Genomic DNA, 24,914 nt, shown 5'->3' on the forward strand with positions numbered 1-24,914 from the left:
ACTTGATTCGCATTTCCCTTGGAACTCACGTCACTTTTTGAAGCCTGGTGGTCATTACTAATTTGTATCGCGTGCCCTTAGTTCGCCTTGTTGCATTGACCGTCTTCGGTTTCTATCTTATTGATCCTCCCCGACTTGCCCACAATGTCGTCTTTCGGTGACTTGATCGAGCTGGGCGTGCCTACTCTGGACCGCCCCTTTGGCCTGAAACTATGGCCCATCTTCAACAAGGCGTTTGAGCTTGTCGTCGGCTACCCAGCCGACCAGTTCCAGTTCGTCGCCGGCTCGACGCCCATGTCGACGCTCAAGGAGACGAGCATCTTCATCGTCATCTACTACTTCATCATCTTCGGTGGCCGCGAGGTGATGCGCAACCGCGAGGCGTTCAAGCTGAAGGCGCTGTTCCTGGTCCACAACTATGTGTTGACGGTCGTCAGCTTCCTTCTGCTGGTTCTGTACGCTGAGCAGCTGATTCCCACCGTCGCCCGCCACGGCATCTTCCACGCCATCTGCAGCAACGAGGGTGGCTGGACCCAGGAGCTGGTTGTCCTGTACTACGTACGTATTTTGATTTCTCCTAGATGATGCCCTCAGCATCGCGCGTCATGGTGACAGTAGGAATGCCAATGCTGACCCTGCCTCTCTCTCTCTACAGCTCACCTACCTCACCAAGTACCTAGAGTTGCTCGATACCGTTTTCCTGTTCCTGAAGAAGAAGCCCCTTACCTTCCTCCACTGCTACCACCACGGTGCCACCGCTCTTTTGTGCTACACCCAGCTGATTGGCTCGACCGCCGTTTCGTGGGTCCCGATCACCCTGAACCTGGGCGTCCACGTCGTGATGTACTGGTACTACTTCCAGTCCGCACGGGGCATCCGCATCTGGTGGAAGGAGTGGGTCACCAAGTTCCAGATCATCCAGTTCATCATCGATCTCGGCTTCGTCTACTTCGCCTCGTACACCTACTTCACCTCCACCTACTTCCCGTACTTGCCCAACATGGGCAAGTGCTCTGGCGAGGAGTTCGCTGCGTTCGCCGGCATTGGTATCCTGAGCTCGTACCTGGTCCTGTTCATCTCGTTCTACCTGGCCACGTACCGCAAGGATGGCAAGAAGACGACCTCCCGCAAGGCTGTGCGCCGCATGTCCCAGGCTCCCCTGCCCGACCCGCACGACCTGCTGGTCGGCACTCAGCCTGCCACCGCGACCACCACCGGCGCCAAGCCCGCCGCTGCCAAGACCAGCGGTGTCACCACCCGCTCTCGCAAGGCATAATCGCCAGTGGTGGCAATCCGGATCCTCTGTCAGCCGTCCGTCGTGTTACCAGACAATAAAGAAAACGCCTCGGACCCTGTTTAGATGAAGCGACACACGCTCGAAAGGAACTCGAGGTATCCATAGCATGGCGGTGCTGACGACGACGATGGATGAGAGAGGGCTTGCACATGCTTATGTGTTTGCGGGCAAGTGCTCGCCGGCCAAACAGAAGACGGGTGATCCTAGATGTGACATTTTTTGCGCTGCACCATCTCGGCCACCAAACAAAAATGGCGATACGAGTCGGCTGAGCCTGGAAACAACTCACATACTAGCGAACAACAAAAACAGGGCGGACGACGTGAAGCCCCCTTGTCCTTTACAGCGGGTGTAGAGAGAACGAGCTATTTTCTCTCCAGAGAGACGCAGTATATAGAAAGAGAAAAGACGTCCAAAGGGGCGTGTCTTTGTGGGTGTTCTTCTCGTTCTACTGCTCACTTTTCTACCTTGTCATTTTCTTGTACCCATTTTCTTGTATCAACCCTGTATTCACAACGAATTTCCTACCTCTCTTTTGCTCATTTCGATTTCCTTTATATATTTCTCTGTTCATTATGTTTTTTATCTACTCCATTTTAACTCCTTCCCATGTTTAGTCTCCTTTTGTTTACATGGCCTGCACAAAGACACGCGCACGGAATGACGGAGTGGACGAGGAGAAGACCATGCGTTTGGCCCGTTGACTTGCCAATCGCCATCTTCTTAATTAGCAGACGACGTATCCTCCTTTTAGAGGACGTCTGTCTCCCGGTCATCCTTGTACGAGGCGGACATAATACAAAAAATAATACAAAGTAGAATAAAAGTTATGAAAGCATCATCATTCAGCTCGGCCAAATGCTTGCAAGGTGTCCAGCGACCGGCGAAGCGGCAGTCTCCTGGCCAGACCAGACTACGAATAGCACAGTATGTTATGGACCCGTCATGAGTTTGCCGTCCTGGCCAGTTCTCGGCCAACAGAAGTTAGCAGGGCCATCTTCTGATCTTCCCTGACCTGTGGAGATCCCCTTTATTTGCATAAGATCGGATATTGATTTGCGGGGAAAGAGGCGCTGTGTGTTCATCGTGGGCATCGTTTTTTACCAGTCTTTTTACCGGGCCAGTTGCCGACGAAGAGACTATGCCGTGTGCTAGACCATGCCGTGGAGGCTGCTCCGTGATCTACAAACAGACAGTGGCGAGATGGAGGGAACAAAAGCTCGCGCTCTCCTGATGCTTATTTGTCACGCCTTCTTACCAGTTATGCTTTTCTCCTCCCACACAGTCGGCGGTTTTTTTTCTTCTTTTTCTTCTTTTTATTTATGTGATTTTCTCCCTCTTTTCTAAGTACGCCGTGCGGCAACCCAAAACGAATCTGTAGAGGTGCCGTGCTATCGACAGTCTGTTTTAACCCCACTGGTGAGGGTCGATGCGCTGCTGCAGGTGTATTAGATTGTTCATGTATATTAATATCATCCTTTCTATGGGTATCACTTTGTCGGCAAGGGCAACTTCTCCAGGACGGTTCGTTCCTTCCAGTCACAGCCAATAGCCCCATGGCGTCTTGGCCCTGTCCCCATATTCTTCTTCGGTCTTTCCTTCCGTCCTTGACAACCGGTACATCCCGCATCGCTGGAGGGGAAGGGGGGTGAAATTAAGATTTGGGAAGGAACGCGTGGTTCCGGAAAGAGCTTGCAGGAGAGCATGCAGAAGAGTTTTGTAAAGACGGGACGGGCAATGCAGGGGGTTCTTTTTGTTCGTTCTTTTCATTGTCCCCTCATTTACTATCTTGAAATGTCCAAGCATACATCGTCGAGATCAGTGACGGACATCATCAGAGACTACGCTCTAATTTCTTGCCATTTTTGATGTTCCTTTTAGTGCATTTGCTCAATGTTCAGAGTTTGGTCCAAGGTTTTTTTCTATAACATACTATCAGTCGTTTGGTCTCGGAATTCGAATAGTTAGATCGAAGCCCGAAACGTATTTGTCTAGGTCGTCTCCTATTCGGTCTGCGTCAACATCGACGTTATCAATATGGCGACACAACCAAGAAACTTGACCATTTTCTATTCAAGCCCCCGATTTCCTTTGTACTTGTCGTGATAGCACTACGTATTGTTCAAGGGTTGGATTGTCCCCCGGTTTGCTTTCCCGTTTTCCGTTTTCCTTTTCTGTCACCAAAGTCTATTCCGCCATGTCCTGACTCTGAGTAACCGGGTCCTGATTGCCCTTATCTTGTCGTCTTCAATATTACGACAACTACCTAAAAATGCCCGTATCAAGTAGCTTTCTGGAAGAACAGATATAAAAAAAGACAAAGTGCTTCATTAGGCGGGGCAGACGTGTTTGATCCCTGCAGGACAGCTCAGAATTGCGTTGCATTGCAGTAATGAGCGGCACGCTTGGGTTAAAAAAAGAATTCGGGGCACCTTCTCTCAACACTAACCACACACTTGGACGACCAAGATGCAGCGGTGTTTGGGTTGGCGCTTTGGTATTTTGCTCTTCCCCCAGAACCTTGTCTTTTCTGGGGTCGCGTTCGCCCAATCTTGGTGTTTACATGGGACTGGACGCAGTACGTCGTAGGTACGGAGTACCTCCGTACTTTATTGTGGAAATGTTGTACAGGGCATGAACAAGGAAACTGCTGGTAGAGAGAGACAGAAGAGCACAGCAACATTTTGAGCACAATTAAGGCCGCTGATGCAGTGTCTGTGTCCTTTGATGTGCCCATCAAGGGTAAAAATTTTCGGAATGCTGTATCTTTATCGTTGGACGCCTGTCATACAGTAAGTAAATAATGGCTTCAATGGGGGCTTGAAACTGTCCAGATTTGGCGTTTGGCCCCTGTTTTTTCCCATCTGGTTCTGCCTCGGGTCGCATTATGTCACTTGAAACCCGCACCGTCTGAATGTCTTTTGTAAGACTTACAGAAAGGTCTGAGGGTATTCTTGCTTTACGTCTGCTTTCTCCTTGACTTACCTCGGTCTTCCCCTCCAACGCCAAGACGTGCCATTTTAATGGTAACAGTGTAAGGAAGCTCCCCACGTCTGGCTGTCTTTTGTGCACGGCCTTTTTCAGAGACAGTCTCGGGGCAAAAGATATGCTCCAGGACACACTCGTACGATTTTGTTTCAGATGGCTCTGGTGGCAATTGGAAGCTGAGAATGGAATTCATGCTTCTACGGGCGACACGTTATTTTGTCGAGTCCGGCTAGATCACAGCAAGGTGTGATCCATACGGAGTATGTCGTACACCTGGCAAGCATACATCTCTAAATGTCTCATCTAGTACGGCAGATGAACAAGAGAACTGTTCCAATAGACAGAGAGTAGCCAACGAACAACATCGAGACAGGCGATATGAGAGTTTATGAAAAAACAAAACTAGACGAAAGCAGCGTAGTACTGCAGAGCGTGTGATGTAAGAAAAAAAGGGACGAAGAACAAAAAGAGAACAGATGAAACGGACTGAACATGCCCGGAAACAGACGTTGAAACAAGCCTAGTTGCTTCAAGAAAGAGCAATGCAAACAGAAAAAAAATCCAGAAACAAGTCGTCTGATGCAAGAAACAAAGACCTGTCGGTCCTTTGATCTTTGACCCGCTCACGACCACGCGTTCTTTCACCTCGAGTTCATGAAGTATGTCAAAGAAATAGGGCGACAGTTGTCACTTTCCTTAGTTCGTTTCAACGAAGAGACGTTGGTCGCATTGAATAAAGTGAATGTCCTAGTCACTTTGTTGCGTCAGCAGGAGGATAACCCTCGTTTCCCACTGTTTGCTTTCCTTTTTTCCTCCTTTTTCTATTCATTCTAACGTTGCACGATGTACGACGAACGGAGTTATTATTCAAATAATAGACGTGAGATACCAGACCAACAGCAGGGGCCTCGAGACTTAGACCAAAAAAACTGGGCCGCTTTTGTGCCTGGCGCCCCGGTACCTGACTGACACTAATAACAATCAGCAAGCATTTATGGCCTTTATGTGTAAGACAGGGGCAACGCGCAACTCGGATTTACGACAGAGACAAAACAGCACTGGCCGCTGATATCACGGGGAAAAACGCACATAGATCATAATATTTTGCAGTAGAATGTGATTGAGAGAAAAAATGAGAAAGAAGGGTATCATCAAATCGTCCAATACAGCGAGGCCGTTGAAAACACATAGAGCAAAAACATGCACTCCAAGCAAAATGCCCAAAAATCAAAATCAAAAACTCAAACCAAATTCCAAACGAGTCCTGTTGTTCCCTTGGGCTCCGAGTCCTGTGGTGCCTTTCCAAATTTTATGCAATATCCTTGTCCTTGGTGGATTATGAAGTAAAGGTAGAGAGAAAGAGAGAAAGAGAGAGAGAGAGAGAGAGACAAAACTACAGCAACCTCAAGCTCCTGCGCCGCCCTGCCAGGTTACCGAGGAAGCTGCCGCCCGAGCTCTTCCTGGAGACGACAAGGTCAGTGGGCGTGGCCAGCCGTCTTGGAGTGGTAGCAGCCATGCTGTCGTTGCCGTCAAAGGCGTCCTCATTAGGCGGGCCAGGGGGAGGGGCGTTCATCAATGTCATTGACGAAACGACCGACAGGGCCAGGGACTTGCGGTTGCCGGGTGTGTCAGGAAGAAGAGTGGGCGATACGGCCGTTGCCGACGTAGGTGTTCGCACCTTTTCGACCATGGACTCGCGGCGGCCGAGACCACGACGGGTGCTCACTCTAAGCGAGCGCGTCATACCGCGCAGCAGGCCAGCGGTGCCAAATGTCGGTGTCCGAGGCGACGATGCAGCCACCGTCGACTCGCCGCCAGCCACCAGAACCGACGTAGTGTACGACCGGGCAGGTGCCGCCATGATGGGGGCAGACACAGCCGCAATCGCATCGACAGCACTCTCAGGCGCAGCCGGCGAGGGCACAGCGGCCACAGTCGCGGTCGTTTTCAACGAGGGCAGCACCGGGGCGCGACTCCGGCCCACACTGGCCGAATTGCTATTGGTCGTCGCTGTCACGGCGGCTGCTGTCAAGGCCAGCTTGCGTGCACTAAATGATGCCAGCATGCCATTGCCACCCAGGCCACCGATACTGATGCTGCCAATGCTGGCCGAAGAAGAGCTGTTGCGCTTTTGCTGGTGCTTGGCAGGGCTGACAGTGCTGCTGGGTGCTGTTGACAACATCGAGCCGCCGCTCGACGTCGACGGCCGCGTCTCAGAGAGCACGACCGAGGATGCCGACGACGAGGGGCTGCGAGCGTTATGGAGCGATTGCCGGCGAGCTTCGCGCTCCACACCCAAGTCGACGAGCGACGGCTTGCCCGCATACACAACTGAGACAACGCGGGCAATGTCGTGGCTATGGCGACGAGTGTGTGTTGCTGTTGTAGCTGCAGCTGTGCTGTTGTTTTGTAATGAGGCCGTGGCCGATGTGGTGTTCGTGGTGACGGCGGCCGGGGCGCTGTTGTTGGTCGCTGTCCGCGCAATGACGGCAGCCGACGTGGCCGTTGCCTCTTCAAACTCGCCGCCGTAGTCGTCAAACTCGTCGCTATCAAAGTCAAAGTCGGACAGGTCGCCCAGCGACGAGGCGTCCTCTTCAGACGAGAGGTAGACGTCGAGTGGCGTGGGCGGGCTGGTCATGGCGCTGGTCAATGCGGCTTTGCTGGTTGTTGGCGTGACTGTCATGTCTGCAGAGAGTGCTGTCTTGGGATCGAGCATGGCGTCGAGGAAGCATGACTTGCGGCGAGCGTCCCGCTGGGGAAGTGGTGGTGGCATGAGTGAGAGCGAGGGCGAAGAGGCGGATGTGAGAGGTGCCGTCTTGGTCTTGAAGAGCGAGTCGTTGTCATTGTCTGAGCTCAGCGGCGATCCCGCGGGCTGTTCTTGTGTTGTATGCGTATGGCCGTCCATTCTGGAGAGCAAGAATGTTGTACCGACGTCGTCGTCGTCGGGTGTCATTTGCGGGCGAGGCGCGGCCGTCATGGCAGCCGGTTTAAGTAGTGGTGGGATCCGTGCTCGGACAAAGGAGCAGCCAGAAGACGAGAGAAAGACCGTTCGTTGGCCAAAGTTCTTTGTCGAGCGTGCCGTTCTTGTTTGTTTCGCGTCTTGGAAGAGAAAGAAGGCAAGGAAAAACAAAGGTAATAAAAGAAACACCAAAAAGGGATCTTTGGCCACCGCGTTTTTGTTGCCTCGATCGCCGCGTTCGAACCCCTGTCGTGTGATTTTCGTTCGTGTATTTGCTTCCGTTCGGTGAGCTCGAGAGAGTCCTCAAGAGGGTTTAGTTCCGCCGGGGAAGAGAGGAAAACAGCAAAATGAGTCCAGAGAAAAGGGGCCGTTTGTTCGATCAGGCTTCTTTCGGTAACAGACTATCCACAGCAATCTCCCAGCGCTCTGGCTTGGGGTCAGAGGCAGTGGGTCGAGGCTAGGTTACTTGGAGAAGCACGAGGAAACAATCAAAAGACGGCAACAACACATATGAGGAAGTCGCGATGAGAGACAGAGAAGAGAATATGAAGAAGGAAGAAGGAGCAAAGGGGGAAAATAAAACGAACAGATCATGAGTCGACAGCAACAGGAAAGCACGACTGGCAGCGGGGATGGAGAGGCAGGATGAGGATCTTTTAACCAGGCTGGGGGCAGCTTTGCAGAGGCAAGCCATAAGTTACTTCGTACACACCAGCTCGAGTGTGCTCCCTGGCCCCACACGCACACCTCCCAGACTCAAACTCTCGCGCTCGCGCACCCCCCCTGGCACGGCCAGCCCTTGGGAAGGAAGGCACACCCCACCCCCCCTGCCGCGTCTTGACATGGCAAAATACACGCCCAGCGTTTTTTGTGTGCTCGGTACTGCGTACGACCGTGCTCTTTCCGCTGCAGTCGTCAGTCACCGTCAAGCACGTTCTTGCCATTTTGCTACACTTTTGTTGCCCTTGCCTTGCAGGAAAAAAGAATGACGTTTGGGAAGCTGCATGAGACAGGCGGCTCTCTGCCGTCAGGTCTGCTCGCTCTTGCATGTCGTCTTTGTTTTTTTTTTTTTTTTTTTTGCTTCCTTCCCTGGTCAAAGATTCGTTCCTCCGTTGTCCCTTCCCTCGACCCTGTGCCTTACGCCGCCAAACTGGAATTAATGCAAAAGTGCAAAGTGCAACATGCAAGATGATTAAGTACCAAACATGCCAAACAACTACGATGTAATACCAAGCACCAATCCAAGCGTCGCCTCATCTATCACACTCTATCGCAGTCGGACGGCGCACATAGTACCCCCGTACCAACGGCATTGAACAATGTACGACGTCCGGCACAGTCTCTCCACACGAAATGGATAGCTGACGAACGGCTTGCGGAAGACACAACAAACAAGGGAACGGGACAACAAGAACGAGAAGATGGCGAGGTAAGTTGGTATGTCGATCTGCTTCCCAGCGTGTTGACTTTCTTTTCTTTTCGTTTGCCGAGGCTGCAATGGCCATTCAAGCCTTTTGTTTCTGTGTTGTTGTACTTTGTGTTTTCTTGCGTGTATTATTTTCGTCTGTCGGAATGCTGTATGCCGCAGTCAACACAGTCAGCAGTGGCACCACGGCGCATGCAGATCCAGTGTCATATCAGAATCCTCCGAAGAGCCAAGCAGTCCACGACTTTTGCTGACTGAGTGCACATGACAGAACAAAAAAAAAACATTAGCAACAGAAAGCAGCGGAAGCAACACAAGCAACGCAGGCTGTAAGGTCTTCGTGGTAGTGCGCATTCCTTGTGTATGTCTCGGATAACAGGGTCGACAGGGTCTTTTCCCTGAGACAGCGTACATGCCAGAGCTCCTTGCGGACCAGGAACAGTGGCGGAGGCGAAGGAAGGATGCGAAACAAAACGAGGGAGAGTGAGAAAGTACTCCGTACCAGGTAACGGATAGACTTCATTCCAGTTGCATTCCAGGCTGAGGAAAGCAAACAAGGCAAAGGACTCGGCCAAGAAGAGCTGGTCTCCGACCGGCGGCGAGTCTTCCGAGAAGAGCAGAGCGGAACACAATTCCAAACAAGCAAGTCAAGAGAGCAGCGAGAGCGATAACGAACAAGCTAGCAAGCATCAAGTACAAGCTCCAAGAAATGAACCGGGATCAACTAGGACACTTGGAGACCAGCCATCCAGTCAGTGTCTTGCGGCCAAAGTTGCCCACAAAAAGGAAGCAACAAAGGAAGGGAAAGGGGACAAAAAGGTTCTGACGCTGTCAGCCCACGGGATTGACTGCAGGTCGAAGTGTGGCTGGCCGGCTGAATCGATCGTTCTCGTTGTCTGAATGGCCAGAGCCGAGCTGCAGAGACAACTTATGTCGGAGTATAGACACAAGACTCCGCGTGAGTGTGTGGCTGAGAAACCGCTGCAGGTTTCGAAGTGACCCGAATGTGAGCCTAAAGTTATAATTAGAGCACCTGGAAGACAAGCTAAAAAGAGAAAACGACTTACAACACAGGCCAGTACCAATAACGGAAACGATGTTTACAAGTTACAGCCGCCACATATCCAGCTAGCTACAAACGAAGCCCACTGGCGCCCGGCTCCCTCCGACCGTCGCCGAGACCGTCTTGAATGACTCGTGACTGTCGTGACAATCTCGACGGTCTGAACTCTCTTATATTTTTGCCTTCTCCGTGTTCTGTCTTATCTTTTGCACGCAACTATGCCCGGGGCACATTAACCGGACGTTGGGGCCATTGAGCACGTTGAGCACGTTGAGCACGTTGTATCGGTTGTTGTTGTTTTTCTACGCCGCCGTCATTCCTGTCCGGCGTGCTGAAGAGTGCTAGTGTCGTTCGTCTTGGAACGACGACGATCTTTTGCCGTTTGGGACAATTTTGATGTCATTTGGCCCTTATCGTGCACAGGGCGATCCGGCGGCTGATTTAGTGTCTAATTTGAGTGCCAGGCCGAGTTTGATCTGACGGGAAAGAGGGCAAATTATCACATTGCAACTGATACAATGACATAACGACAGCACTACAGAACTGTTCCGTTTCGATTGACGCCGGGCCTCGATAACGGTCTTGGTCGTCCCACACAATCTCACTTGGTTTGTCTCTTGTTTCGTGTGCGCCGCGATAACACTCCTGAGATATGGCAGGTTAGGGACAAGAAGGACGAGAATGCCCCCCCCCCCCAAAAAAAGACCGAGAAATTGAAGCGATGTTGAGCAACTTGCCGACCGTACTGCGCGGTGCTGTTTAGCGTAGCGCGGCATATCACACCGGACGGATACACACAAAAATCGATCGACACGGCATAAACGCATACATTGCATTTCCAAGCACAACACATTTGCTGGTCGACGTCCGCAGCGGAAGAACACCCCAGCCTCTCCGCCTCTGCTCCCCCCACCAGAATAAACTGAGCCAGCCAGTTGGGGGTATAATTTGTCAACTGCACGATATGGCTGTCGGATGGCAGGACAGAAGGGACCGTTAACGTTGTTCGCGTTGCTTGTAGCACTGTCATGGACAATAATGGCGCCTGCTATTGCAGACGTCCGATATTGCAGGACAACCTCCATCGCCCATTGCCAGACCACCGCCAACCTCGATTTTTGGGCAGAGTTATCCTGCAATCGTGGAAGCGCTGGCCGGCCTCTCCATTGGGCCATATACATTGTCGGTGGCGGCAAACGTCTCGTGCGATTTTTAGGGGCGCGAGGTGCGGTTTGGGGTGTCCGGGTGTGTTGCATTTTGTGGATATTTGGCCATGCTGTTTGGTAAAACTATGCATCAGAAAAGCGCACCTAAAAGCGTACGTCTCCCTCCGGGCCAACCAGAACCACCAGATGGCCAATCTGCGCCGTGCCCAAACTTAGCACCCGCATGAGAGGGAAAGCCGACCAGACTCGACGATGCTGTCCAATTTCGAGAGTGGAAAAAACAAAGCGAAAATGCGACACGGCGCAAAGGGGCAAATGTTCGAAAACAAGTGTCAAATTCACAGATCCACTGCGTGCACGCCAACTTTATTCCCATCAATCTTGTCCGGGCGGATCTCCAGCAATAATCAAAGGCTTGAAAAACGACTAGCTATGATGAGCAGTAGTTTGGCATGTTCCTCGTTTTAGTTGTCGAGGGTGTACGACGTACAACAGACTTCAAAAATGATTGGTTGATGACTGTCGAGGACAGTCCAAGGACGGGTCTGGCCTCGGCCTCGCCAAACTCTACGCTCTCTGCACTGGTGGCGCTGGTTGCATTGGCTGGCCTCAACATCTGGCCAGCCTCCGAGTCACGCGTTGTGCTTTTTCGACTTTGATACGAACAAATTGGAGCAAGTTGGGCGGGCCAGTTGGCAAAAGTTGGAAGGCTTTGTCAGGCGTCGTTGGGTGCAGTTGCGTGAGTGAGAGCAAGACAACCAACCACCACAGCACCAGAGTGTTGGCGCAGGGCTGCACTTTGGTCTGTCAAGCTGGCCAAGATATGTGACCCTGGCTTGGCCGACGATGGCCAGCACAGGCCGGTGGGAGGCCGTCGACGCCGATGTCAGTCGAGGAATGCTATCTTACAGAGCCAGCAGACGCACCCCGACACCGCGAAACCGAGAGCCGGCCAACCGAAGTGGACAAACGACTGAATACTTCGTACTGAAAGCAGTATTACTTACGATGCACCTCATACTTTTGCATGCACGTTCACTCTCCTCATCGACAACGTGCGGCCTTGCTCGGCCTTGCTCGGCCTTGCTCTCGCCACCAAGCTACCTCTCCCTCGCTCACAACCTTCCAGCCGCGCCCTCTCTGCAAAGCAACGTCTTCGGGTCGTCATCGCGATTGCAACGGGGCATTTGTGAGCCCCATGTGTCGTCCTCCTGCTCCTATTCTCCCTGTCTCAGCACTGAGTAAGTATACTCAGTGCCTCACCTCTCACCTCCACCTTCAAAGCCCTCACTCGCGTCTTGGCCTCGCCCTTCCGTCTCCAGCAAACGCGTCTCCACTCACGTCGTCTCTTTTTTTTTGTTGCATCTTTTCCCCTCCCTCGATTAACGACCCAAAAAAGGGGGAGCCGCATGCTAGCCTCGTCGTTAAGCTTTCGTCTTGCGCCATCTTGAAACAGCTTCGACGCAGAGTTGCGCACGATTCTGCCAGGGCCTTTTCGAGCTAATGCAACCACTCAAACAGTACGTCGTGCCATGTATGGACATCGGGAAGCACTCTTGCCCACCTCACTGGTGTCGACTCGTCTCGACTCTCCTGACACATATCCCCTTGCTGCTTTAAATGAGACTGTCTCGCTTCCCATGCTTGCCACGCCTTTTCTGCGTCGCCTGTTTTTCTTCTTCTCCACGTATGCATCCCGTCTGCCTCACCTCCCTCCAACATCCCAACGGCGTGCAACTATTTAGTACAGCCCTTGCATTTTCGGTGTTTCTCGGTCTCCTCTCTCGTCCCTCTCGTGGCTACCTCGCCCTGCTCCGCTCACCCCGTTTCTTAGTTGTACGTTTCCAGCTTGTTAGTCGTTAGAGTCCGAAATGGTCGACAAAAAGGAGACAAAACGCGTAAAGTGGTGTTTCGGGGGGAGGGAGCGGCACCACAAACGCGCCTTTGGTATTTTTCCTTCCAAGATAAACCCGATACTATAGGAGCTTATGAGACTTGCAGCCCCTCTGCCCCTGGATTAGCATGTCTCTCTAGGCCAATCAAATTACACCATTGGCCCAGCAAAGCAAAACTCAGGCAGCCAGAAACCCCCATCTGGCGGGGATGTACCTCTTCCACGTTCCGTTGTACCTGAACGATCGACAGCGTCTCGCTTGTCTTGCTGCTTTTAGTTTTGTTCTCGTCATTTTTAGTTCTCTTCGTATTTAGGTACAAGCTCCGATTCTGACAACTCTACATCGTATGACTGGGAAAGGAGTAGAGAGAGTTGCATCAGAAAAGGGGTAGCTCGATGGGTCAGAAGTAAAGAACTGTAACAAAAAAAAACCAGGAAACAGGTCGACCTGCCTATGCAGCGTATCGTTAGACTGCTATGGCTACTGTTCCAAGATTAATTTTCTAGTTTAGGAGAGCTTTATGGTGTGCACATAGTCAATGGTCGCAAAGGGGAAAAGGAGAAACGAAGTAGCAAAGGAAGAAGTGGAACGTCCAAAAACTCGCAGAGAAGAGCTATGGGTTGTGATAGGTAGTAACGGCGAAACCAACTCTTGAAACGCATAACGAGGTAATGGAAATGCATGGTGAGGCTGTGGTTCGGGAAAGGAACTGATTGAATGAAGTGTTGGAATTGGGCAACATGAATTTTAGAAGACTGCTATTTTAAATTATTTAACCGCTGTTTTTTTGCGTCTCGTTTCGATTTTTTTTTTTTAAAAAAAAAAGTAATAAAAAAAATTGCGTAGAAAAAATAAGTTCAAGAATACATGATTGGAAATGTTGAATAAGGTGTGCTCATGTTGTCTTCTTCGCCTTCTTTCACCTGTCTCATAAATGCATAATGTAGAAAATCCACGGGTTATGATGAAGATCATGTTCTGCAACAGAATAACGTGGTCCTGTTTCGAAACAGGGTGACGCATAATTTACACAAAAACTCGAAAACGAGTAAACACATACGCCGTGCGTCTCTCTCACTGATAAGATCGCTTCTCTGCCTGTCTATGTACATCAATGATCAGTAATCAACTATCAATATGACGAAAAATACCCAGAATGACCGGAGTCACCGATTCAGTGGCCCGCGGAACAAGCGAATAAAACACTACCGGACCTCCTGACCTGCTGGCTGTCCGAGTTTGGTCGGGCGTCGAACGATATGATTTTCTCCTCATGATGCTCTTATTTTTTTCCTCCTTTCTGGTAGAGTACTCTTTTTTTAGACATTGATCTGAGGGGCATCCAGTTCGCGCACCCGCATCCCTCAAAACGTGGCCGTGTGAAAATCGTGGATATCAAACAGAGATCGTTCGAAGAAGGGCCACTCTGATAACTGATAGATGTATCCTTCGCGAGAGTCAAACTGCTCAAAAATACAGAGCGAAGTCACCGGTATGTGCGAGGAAGCAGTGTTACTTGATGGAGCCTGGCTGCTGTTATAGAGTCGTTGAGCCAACGTGCAGGATCACGCACAGGCTCACTTCACGAGTAGATGCAATTCTGTTTAACGTAGATTGTCATGCAGCTGAATAAGAAAAAGACAACCGGGGGATATATGCATGCTAGGACGTGTATTGCAATCTCATAAAAAAGAACAACAAGGTAGAAATATAAAACAAAGGTAGATCAAATGGGACAAGAATACAAAAAAGGGTATAACATTCTCCCCATACGCACGAGACCCGGTCGAGGTAGAGGGTAGGAGGCGGACCAGAGAACAAGGCACGAACAGAAAAAAGGACAAGAGGAAAACGAGGCTCCAGAGCCAACTCTTTGTCTTACCGCCATAGGTCCCGCTTCTCACTACGGCTCTCGCCCGCAGTGACGGGCCGTGGCCACAGGTCCGGACTCTGCTTAGGACTACTGGCAAGGTTGGTTCCGAAGCCACTGCCACCGCCGCCACCGCCGCCACCGCCTCCACCTCTCCCACCACCGCCTCCAACCTCGGCATCGGGTACGGCCAAAAAGTTGCCCGGGCCCATGTTGATGAGTATGCTCTTGCGTCCGCCCACCGCGCCGAGGTCGGCGCCGAGTCCGTAGCTGCTAACGGGCCGGCTCGAGCTGCCGTTGCCTCCGCCCAGGTTCATACCGGCACCAAAGAAGGGAAACGCGCCGTCGCCGACAATGATTGAGCTCCAGTCGTTGTCGTCATCGCCCTTGGTAAACACCTCGAGCGTATGCACCTTTTGCGGCGAGATCATACCCGCAAACGGATTGTTGCTGCTGAAGCGCGGGTTGTGGCCGGCCACCCATGGCTTTGGCGGAGATGCGCTGAGCGGGTCGAGGAAGGGATTGGTCGAAGGCGGCTTCATGCCGTTGCTGATGCTGCTGACGCCGGCGTTGGCCGGAAGGGTGCGCGGCACGGCAGATTGTGGGAAATTAGGCGACTGCGGGCTGAGGAAGCCCACGGGCGAGTGCAATTGCCCGAGGCTGCCCGTCGACAGGGGCGAGTTAAGTGCCGATGCTGTCCCTGACGCCGAGCTAGCAGTTGCAGAGGCCGAGGCCGGGCGCCGGTTGTTGCTGCCGCCGCCACCAAAGTCGCCAAACGCAGCGCCGCCTATTGGGCCCGGCAGAGGGAGGTCGCCGAGTAGGGACTCGGGGAACTGCGCATCGCGCACGTGCACGGCCCGTAGGTTGGGCAGGCCGCCCGACAAGATCGACCCGGAGAGGTAGTTGTAGTACGACCGCGTCACGCCTGCGTACGGACTGACACCTTTGGCAGGCGCGATCTCGTAGTTGAGCGTTCGCAGCGACGTCGACGCCAGAGGCTGGATGTCCTTTGTGTTTGCGGCAATCGGCAGTGCTACTGTGACCTCGTCGGCAACTGTCAGGTGCCGCAGATTCGGCGTGCGATCCAGAAAGCCGCGCAACGACCACGGCTTGACGCCCGTGCTGTTCAGCGTCAGGACCTTGAGGGCGCGACCCGACTCAGGGCGGCTCAGATACGCATGCAGCCCCTCAGTAGTCAACATCTGGGTGTTGGTCAACACTAGCTCCTCCAACAGCGGCAGACTCGCGGTGTAGAAATCGTGCAGTGGCCCCCCGGCAACGCCGTCCGCAGGCGCGGAAACAAGCACATCATCCGAGAACGAATGTGGTCCTGCTGATGGCTCTGTTACCTTGAGGGCCCGAAGCTCGGTCAGCAAACACAACACGTGTCGCAGCATCGCCGGGTCGACTGCGACCTTGATCAGCTCGAGCACTTCGAGGTTGCACCAGCGGTTGCCCGATGCGAGCGCCTCAAGACTCCGCTCCGCGCCGCCCATGTACGTCATCTTGCGCAGCCCAGGGCACTTGGCTTCGATCTCCAACTTGAGTGTGAGGTAGGCGGGTTCGTCCATGAACAAGCCCTCGGGCAGGTCGACGTAGCGCAGATTCTGCAGCACGGAAACGGTTCGTGCAATATCGGGGTGCCGCGACTCACGCAGCATGTAGGGGAGCTTGAGGAACTGGACATATGGGGCGAGGCGGTGTGTAGGACCGTCGCGGAGGGTGCGGCAGAGGAGCTTGAGGCGGGCGTCCGGTGTGTCTTCGGGCTCGGCGTTGCGGTCGAAGAACGAGCGGCGTTTGCGTTTTTCGGCGAGGATGGCTTCGCGTGCACAGTAATGGACGGTGTCTATGCGGATGCTCGTATACCTGGGCACGTTAGTAAAACGATCAATGGTCTTAAGATATTGCAACACGAAAGAAGAACTCACAAAACCTGCTCGGCGACAGGCCGCCACCGTCGGCACACGTGCACACAGTGTGCCAGGTCCCGCGTGTCGCAGAGTATGCAATCGCCAAAGGTAGAGTCCTCGCACTTCTCGTAGGTCCGGTCCTGGCTATGTGGACATACAAAGGCGAATATGCGAGCTAGGACGTCCTCCGGAAATGTCTGAAGAAGCCGCGCCGATAACGCGGTCGCAGAGACCGCAGCCACCGGCGTTGGATTTGTTGCACCGCGTCGGCCGTTGCCGTTGCCACTCCCATTGCCGCCGCCGCCGAAAGCCTTGAGCGCCTTGAAATTTCGACTCCGCGAGGTGTTGCTGCCGCTGCCGCCTTTAGCTGGCAGGTCGGCCTCTGATATGGTAAAACTAGGGCCATTGGAGCTGCCGTAGCCAAGGTAATTCTGTCCGTTGTCCCGCACTCTGTCGTCGGCGACGGGCGCGATCTTCTGCTTGTCTCGCTTCCGGAAAAGATTCATTTTGTGCAATGTGGGAAGCTTCATAGGGTAGAGGCCAGAAGCTTGGTGAGGTAGTAAGGCGGGGAAGGAGGAGGCGGGAATGAGATGAAGAGGGTCCGAACGCAAGGGGACAGAAGAAGGAGAATATGAGGAGAAGGAAAGGCGCAACAAGAAGAGCAGAGAAGACGGATTCGAAGTACGGGCGCAGAGAGGGGAGAAAGATCGCCAAAGGGATGAAGAGCCCAGAGTCGGACTGTGGAAAGCGACGAGATGGGATGAATTTCCACAAGTGGCTAATCCAACGGGCTGCACCGTAATGGCCGTGATCTCGTCAGGTTTCGAGATTTGGTTGGCTGACACGCTTTTCTTATTTCGCATGCGGCCACTCCTTTGGACGATAGGGGTAGGTTGGTAGCGGTAGTGGCGCGAATCGGTGGCAGTCGTTTGGACGATTGGAGAGAACGAAGAGATGTGAGGCGTGTGTGAGCTGTCAGCTCTGTGCGCAGCGTGGCCGCTTTTGCTGTCTTCGCTGTCCGTTTTGTGTTGAGCTTTGCCCTTTTATTTGCTATGGTCTGATGCTGGCGATGTTGTGCTGACTGCGTGTAGTTTTTGGTTGGAAGCCATAAAAGCATGGCGGTTGCGCCTTCCTTTTGTGACACTTCGTCTCACCTCTGTGTTTCTTCGCAGCGCTATGCCCTTTCCCTTTGAGCCGCCCTCAATGCCAAGACTCCTTCCTGCCCTTTTTGTTTCTGTGCCCCTTTGATTGTCGTTCTTTCTGTATCTGGCCGGGTTCGGTTCGTTGTGCGACCCTTGTCTGCGATGGCTATGGGAAATGAAGGAAAGAAGGAATGAAAGGCTGAAGGGCAAAAGATTTTGGGTCTGGAAACAACGGCGGACACTTGTAAGGAAAACAACGCAAGCGAAGAGGAAGGAGCTTGTTGAAAGCGCACAAGAAGCCAAAAGGGAAGGCGTCACTGTGCTCGTGGCTGCGGAAGCGATGTCTGCGGCGAGGCCGATGAACGACATGTCATGGAAGTATTACTATTTCGTACGGAGCAGAACTAGTCGCCGAACACGTGCACATTAAGATACGTTTCCATCTGTCTTTTTCAACATTGAGCAATTCGCCGTGCGATAGGCGCAATGCGAAACATTTTGTCGATATTTTAGTACGGCCGGGCCAGGGGCGGGCGACAGTTGCACTTGCTTTCCCAGCTCTAACCAAAAAGGCAGGCACCGCTCTCCTTGCATTTTGCGGGGAAAGGGAAAGCTTGCTTAGCCAAGTGTTTTACTGAGGCATGATGAGTACGGAAAAGCTCGTCGTCGTCCAATTCGTCACGGTAATAATGACACTTTACAATGCAGAATTGGCAGCACGACAAATGGGCGGTCTTGTGCACAGGCGCCATAAACCTCATTTTCCGTATTTGAATTTGTGACTATTCCGGAGCATGGCTCAATCCGCAATAATACGTCCTGCCAATTCTCCGAATTCTACGACGTACCCGTAGTCTATTTTCCGCACTTCCCCTTCTCATGGCATTGATATGTGCACTGCCCAGGCATTGAGACCGCGCTTTATATAGCCAGTGGAACACATATGCATAATTGAGCGGGCCGATCAGTTTATCAATGGTGTTGCCGGCCGACTATCTTGGTCGATAGACACCTGTTTCTGGCGAAGGTATGCTCTGGTTACCGGCGCTGGGTTGGTGTGCAAATGGAAGAAAATATGAATTTAAATATGACAAAAATTCACCAAGCTTGGCCGGAGAACAAATCATCTGTTCTATATTTGGATAGATTGATGCAGTTCCTCTGCCTTCTCCGTTGTCACCCCATATGCAGAAACTCGCGCTTAAGCTTCCATGCGTAAAAATCAATGACAAATCCTACACGGCCCTATGAAAACCCAGAATGATAAATTCAAATAAAAAAAAAAATAAGAGAAAACATTTGCTGACTACCGCCGTGCAAACTTGTCCCCTTCTGCGGCCTAGCTCTCCTCCGATAAATTAGTATGTCGTTGTGGTTAGATAAAACAGATCTCTTCCGGCCTGGAAGGACAGCATATGCCAAAAATGAGTATTGAAAATTCCTTCACGACCACCGCTAGCTGTGCAATGCAAGGAACCAACTGTTCCCGACTCCCACCGTTATTTCGACGCTTCGGTCACATAGGCAGACGTCGTACCCTCATCTGCTTTATTTTCCGTTCAACACGACACCGTCCAGAGGGCTGGCAGCACCGCCGGTCGGCTTCGTTTTCAGAGTTAGGGGGAACGGGTACTCGTCAGGGTCCTCTTCTTCACTAATGCCAGTTCGTCAGCGCCTGTTGTATCAAAAAGAGAGAAGGAGAAAATTAAAAATTTGGAAAGTGGTCGGGAGAAAAACTCACGGAAGTTTCCATGCAACGTAGTCTTCCGTACTCAGACCCTCACGACCCTCCTGCAGGCTGGCAAAGTCACCAGGCGTCATCATACCCGTGCGGTCGCGAGGGGAGCCCGGCACAGAGAATGGCCGCGAGATCTTCTGCTCCACACCCGGGATGTAGTCCTCGTCGTCGTCCTCGCCGGCAAAGGAGTCGGGGTAGGCACGGCGCAGAGCCAGCTGGCGGGCCTTGACGTACTCGAGCCCCATGCGCTTCCAGTCGAGCAGATCACTGAGCCGCTCGGTGCGGTTGCGCTGGTTGATGCGCTGGCGGCGGCTTTTTTGGCAGAAATCGAACATGACCGACGTCAGCTGGTTAACCGAGTCGTCGACGCCCTTGGTGCGGCGGTCGACAATGTAAATTCCGTAGTCGCTCGAGTTCTCAATGAGCTCCTCCATGTAGCAGCCGAAGCCCGAAAGATTCGTCGTCACGCTGGGCACGCCCATCACCGTGCACTCGGCCGGGGTGTAGCCCCACGGCTCGTAGTACGACGAGAAGACGCCCAGGTGCGTGCCGCGGACGAAGTCGTCGTAGTCCATCGGAAGCACCGGGTTCGCCGAGCTCAGGAACTCGGGGTGGAACACAATCTTGACGCGATCGCTCGGGTGGTTGAACAGCTGCACGCGGCGAATCTGGTTCAGGATAGGGTCCTCCTGGTCGTTGACCATGTTGTGCGTCACAATGGGCGGCAGGCCATGGCGCTTCATGGCGAACAGGCGGCGCCGCAGCAGGACACGGTCCTGGCTTGTAATCAGCTCCTTCTCATCGGGTAGCGGCTCACCCTCGTGCCACTTGAGCGAGCGCTCAAAGATACGCCGGCCGATGCTCTTCTCAATGACGTCAACCGTATCGCGAAGAGACTTGACAACGGCCTGTCCCCGCAGAGCCTCCACAGTCAGGGAGTGCGTCTGTGCCGGCATGATGATAAATGCCACGACCGTCATCTTGCTACCAGCCGTCTTCAAACGGTGGTTCAGCCGCGCAAGCGACTCAATAAACATGTCGACACCCTTGTTGCGGAACTCGTAGCGGCCCGCCGTGAAGAAGTAGAGCGTGTTCTCGGGCTCAATATCGTAGTGGCCGTAGAAGTGGCCGCGCACAAAGTCGTGGATTTTCTCCTTGTTGTGCTGGTGCAGGTTCTGGAACTCGTGCATGGCCGAGAACTTTGTGACGTTCAGACCGTTGGGGAGGACACCGTCGGGTTTGCGCTTCAGCAAGTGCTCGCTCTCATAAGCGGTAATGTGCGACACAGTAGTGAAAACGTCGGAAGAGTGTGTCGCTGCGCGCTCGATGCAGTAGCGGTGGTAGATACCGCGCTTGCCGGCTTCAGCGTCCACATCAAAGTATTGCAGGTTGTTGTAGAAATCGACGGAACCGGCGCAGAGGTAACGACCGAGGAGTGTGGCGTGCGTGGTGAAAATCGTGGTGACGTCGATGCGGCGCTTCTTGCACAATGGCAGAGCAACACCGGCCAGCCACTCGTGGAAGTGTGCAATGACGGCCCTCTTCTTTTCGTGACAGACGAACTAGACAGTGCAAACATTCTTTGTTAGCAATACCGCTCTCCGGATCAGGGCAGCCCAAGGGGCCGCCGACGCAGTGCCGGCATCGTACCTCTCCAAGGAACCAAGCAACAAGGTAGCCGAAAACAATGGCTTCGTTCGTCTCCTCGTCGCTGGGCGGCGACGGGATGGAAGCAACGTTCCACAGATCGGCCTTCCACTCATCCATGAAGTTGTAGGCGGACTTGGTGTCAATCAGGAGAACGCGAGGCGCACCCTCAATCAACCAGCGGCCATAGACAATCTGGATCCCGCGCTCCTTCATAGAATCGATCGTAGCGGCAAGTTCGGGGTTTGTCGGCTCCAGCTCTTCGACCTCAACAGCGGCCTACCGTCGCAAAGTTAGTATGGTGTTCATAGTATCGTTTAACGGAATTGACAGCTCGGACGTACGGATTCCCGGTGCAGAGGGCCGATAAGGGTATACCGGTCTCCATATTCGGCAGTGGTGACCGGGGCTTTGGACTTGATAACCGAGTAGATACCGCCGACTGTGCAAGGTAAGACATGGGGTCAGCCATTGTGCAAAACAGCAGCGCAAGAAGGTTGCGTGGTGAGACCCCTAGGGTAGGAGCCAAAAACACGGTAAATGCAACGACGAGACATACCACGGTGAGCAACTTCGGTCGCGACCTCAAAGAGATAGTGGTTCTTAACCTCGCGCGGTTCGCGCACGCCGTCTTGAGCCATTGTGTAATGAGCTTGGGGAATTGGGAAGAGGTAGAATTGCGGTTGAAGAAACGGCGCAGTTTTTGAGAACCTCTGGTCGAGGACTCAATGGCAAAGGAATAGAGAAAAGAGACGAGTGGAGGAGAGAAGAGCGAAAAAGAAGATTGGGAAGTCGAGGCAGGACGAGAAGAAACAGGGAAGAAGCACGGAGCAGATCAGCAGACCTTAGGTCTGGGCTCGCGGGGAGAACGTCGATTTGGGGTTGAAAGTGGAGAAAGGCAGAGCTAGGTGTCGTCAGAGGCCTTTTGCGCTCGCTGTTTTTCGCGCAACAAAACGAAATGACGAGCTGTCGGCTTTATGTAGGTTGGAAGGTGAAGCTTCAGACGAGGAAGACAATGGAAAGTCGTTGGACACAATAACTGATGCAAATCGATGCAAAGAGGAAGGGGAACAGATATAATTTAAGGGGGAGAGGACGAACAGGAAGCAAATAGCAAAGGCAGGAGAATGAACGAGAAAAGGACCGAACAAAGAGCTAATAAGGACGGGAGAGGGCAAGAAACCTGCCAGCCAAGCTTCGAGGAGCGCAACGTGAGGGTGGCGAGAACCTGGACTGCCAAAAACAAAAAAAGACGAGAAAAACAGTCGTCGCTGTTGCAGTGCGGTAGCAGGGAACAACACAGTTGCTGTGCTTCTTTGAGCTTAGTATGGATGGTAAGGGGAAAAGACTGGGGGATGGAAGCTATCCACGCTTGGTTAGGCGAGTCGGCGATGAGCGACTGAGGAATGCTTCTACTGGGTTGGATGTGAGAAAAATGAGGCATACAACATGCAGCAGCGGAATAACCAGAGAAGTTGTGAAATTGTGAAGCTAAGTTTGCGAGGAGTTGGCGATGGTGACGAGAAGTTCCTTTCTATCTCGTCTCTGCTTGTCCCCTGCGCTCCTTCCGTTCAACAACCCCAGACTGTCTCAACCAGTTAGACATGGAAGATGTGCTAAGCACGAAAACAACAACTAGGAAGGCACATTGGACGACGATGAATATTCGAGGGAACCACCAGGAACTCGCCGCCACTTCTTAGACGAGATCGAAAGGGAAGCTATACATACGGATTCGCCACGGATGGCCTTATTGCAGATTTATGGAGTAAAGCTGTTCCCAGGGCCGGACTATGGATTGGTCTTTGGCAGAGAGTTGGTGTGTGGCGACGCCGGCAAATGGTCGAAGCGACGAATGGAAGGTGCAAATCAGTAGTGCATCTCTGGGCGGGGAGGAACCACTGGACTGCCCCAGGTTCAAACCAGCCATACATTACGAATGTAATTCGTATTGGGAAAGACAATCCAGTAGTGGGACGGAAGATACACATGTCACAGTAATTTCAATACCTGGGGCTTCCGGAGCTTGCTAGGCTCTAATTCTTTGTATCGTACATTGTAAGCTTGTCACGATATGTTATTTCGCTTCTTTCTTCCCAAAATATCTGACAGCGTCTTATTAAGTGTCTATGATGCCCGCTTACAGGACGGAAGTGTCCCCTTTGATGTCGTGCCGTGGCAGTGACTAGATGGGTTGCTCCTGCCACGAACCTGGCCTTTTGGAGTCTCTTCTCGCTCGCTCCTTCCGTTACGCCGAGATGGTGACGATATACACTACAGCTCCAGAAAAAGGACGTGCAGAAACGAAACAAAAAAAATCTCGCTCTCAACAACTTTTCTGCTTTATCCGTGTTTTCACGATCAGTCGTTTCTGTCCCGATTTTCCGCCCTCCATCGCCTTTCATCGTGCGTCTCCGATTCTGGCTGAATGCTAGCCTGCAGATTTTTCAACGGCGAATCCGAAAACAACGTTGGGCGCAAAAAATTAGTTGGGATGGGCACCTGGATTAGCCAGGCCAGGCCCTGTCATTACGAGCTGTGGTCAGCTCGGCTTGGACACAGGCAACGCGGAGTATTCAGCGTTGAGCGTTGGTGGACTGGACAAGCCGCCGGATGTTACCTAACAAGAAGGCAAGAAAGCTGATCCTTTTCACCACGACTTGATTTTTTGCGTCCACCACGGGCCCAGCGGAGAAAGCCAGAGGTAAGATATGGGTGACACAAGCGAGCAGAGTCAACTTCTAGTGCCTGTTCAATCTATGGAGTTATTCCTTGAGAATACAAATACAGGACTCGCGCGGCATCGTGGGAGTGCCACTAACCACGATAGATCAACGCAAGGATTGTTGGATGAGGGCTGTCATCGTGCAAGCTCACTAGGATTACTCCAATCTCAAACTCCAGAAAACCGGGCCAGCATGTACTTCGTAGCTCCCACTTGTGATTGCTTTTATTTACCGGTCGGTGTCTCAGAAACGCAGAAATTAAATACAGACGGGGGGAGTATGGTACCCTATTAATACGAGCTATCGAGTGAGCAAAGAACGCAGCGATGGGAGAAAAAACCAGCCACAGGAGCAGAGCAACCCAAGAAAGATTATGACAGCATTCCACCTATTTAAGAGGCGTGTCAAAGACGACGGCAGCAACTGGCCGGCCGGAAAGTGTAGAGCTAGCTGAAGACGACTGGTATGCTGACGATGCCAGCATTACACGAGCAGAGCCGACGGAGCAACGCTGCCCATCATTGCTCCCAAGCAGATGGCGTAGCCCATTTTTCGACACGCGAGGATGACACATTCCTCCATCTGCACCCACCTTTGGCGGCGGTAGTATCCGGGGCGTCTAACATCATGCAGGGAATGCAATATTCACCGGCTTGTCGTCAACTATCTCCCTTTGCATATTTTTGGCAGGAGAACGGCCGGACCACATCTTCGAGCGGCTAGTTATATGACTTAGTCCTGACGAAGCTACCGAGTTAGCCTTACTTGTCTCCCAAGCGAGCTGCTTTGGTTGCATACCAGATTGCATGTTGGATCGACTATCCGTTCGAGCCAGCGGTTGTTGTGCCAATAAGAGAGGAGGACGAGAAGCCAATCCGAGATTCAAGTGCATTGGCGGCACTTTCAATGCCGACAGGAGCGTGTTCTTTGTCTGTCGATAGGCTCGAAACTTGGCGGTGCTGCTTTGTCGTTACAACTGCACCTTTTTGTTCTTTTCTTTGTACCTGACACTCCTTTCTATCCATTGTCTGATGGCTAAATTTATTACAGGTACCAACGCACGCACAAAGGTGCCTAACTAAACAGA

General features: G+C 52.4%; 5 protein-coding genes across 5 annotated transcripts; 2 read left to right on the plus strand and 3 right to left on the minus strand.

The window, feature by feature from the left end:
- Positions 1-144: 144 nt before the first annotated feature.
- On the plus strand, positions 145-1,276 carry SPSK_05380 (fatty acid elongase 3; the record flags this gene model as incomplete). The annotated part of the gene is made up of 2 exons (XM_016732128.1): positions 145-558; positions 656-1,276. 2 exons carry the CDS (start codon positions 145-147, stop codon positions 1,274-1,276), a joined length of 1,035 nt encoding a protein of 344 aa, XP_016583805.1.
- Positions 1,277-5,678: 4,402 nt separating this feature from the next.
- On the minus strand, positions 5,679-7,262 carry SPSK_05208 (uncharacterized protein; the record flags this gene model as incomplete). Its single annotated transcript, XM_016731958.1, has 1 exon — positions 5,679-7,262. One exon carries the CDS (start codon positions 7,260-7,262, stop codon positions 5,679-5,681), a length of 1,584 nt encoding a protein of 527 aa, XP_016583806.1.
- Positions 7,263-8,449: 1,187 nt separating this feature from the next.
- On the plus strand, positions 8,450-9,570 carry SPSK_05382 (uncharacterized protein; the record flags this gene model as incomplete). The annotated part of the gene is made up of 4 exons (XM_016732130.1): positions 8,450-8,467; positions 8,521-8,673; positions 9,050-9,153; positions 9,210-9,570. The coding sequence occupies 4 exons, from the start codon at positions 8,450-8,452 to the stop codon at positions 9,568-9,570; spliced, it is 636 nt and encodes a 211-aa protein (XP_016583807.1).
- A 5,102-nt stretch (positions 9,571-14,672) lies between these two features.
- On the minus strand, positions 14,673-17,080 carry SPSK_10614 (f-box domain containing protein; the record flags this gene model as incomplete). The annotated part of the gene is made up of 2 exons (XM_016736954.1): positions 14,673-16,530; positions 16,593-17,080. The coding sequence occupies 2 exons, from the start codon at positions 17,078-17,080 to the stop codon at positions 14,673-14,675; spliced, it is 2,346 nt and encodes a 781-aa protein (XP_016583808.1).
- Positions 17,081-19,264: 2,184 nt separating this feature from the next.
- SPSK_04978 (glycogen(starch) synthase) lies at positions 19,265-21,742 on the minus strand (the record flags this gene model as incomplete). Its single annotated transcript, XM_016731736.1, has 5 exons — positions 19,265-19,370; positions 19,458-21,016; positions 21,105-21,380; positions 21,446-21,543; positions 21,661-21,742. 5 exons carry the CDS (start codon positions 21,740-21,742, stop codon positions 19,265-19,267), a joined length of 2,121 nt encoding a protein of 706 aa, XP_016583809.1.
- Positions 21,743-24,914: the final 3,172 nt, after the last annotated feature.

Source organism: Sporothrix schenckii (genome assembly GCF_000961545.1).
Source record: "Sporothrix schenckii 1099-18 chromosome Unknown Cont49, whole genome shotgun sequence".
NCBI lineage: Eukaryota > Fungi > Ascomycota > Sordariomycetes > Ophiostomatales > Ophiostomataceae > Sporothrix > Sporothrix schenckii.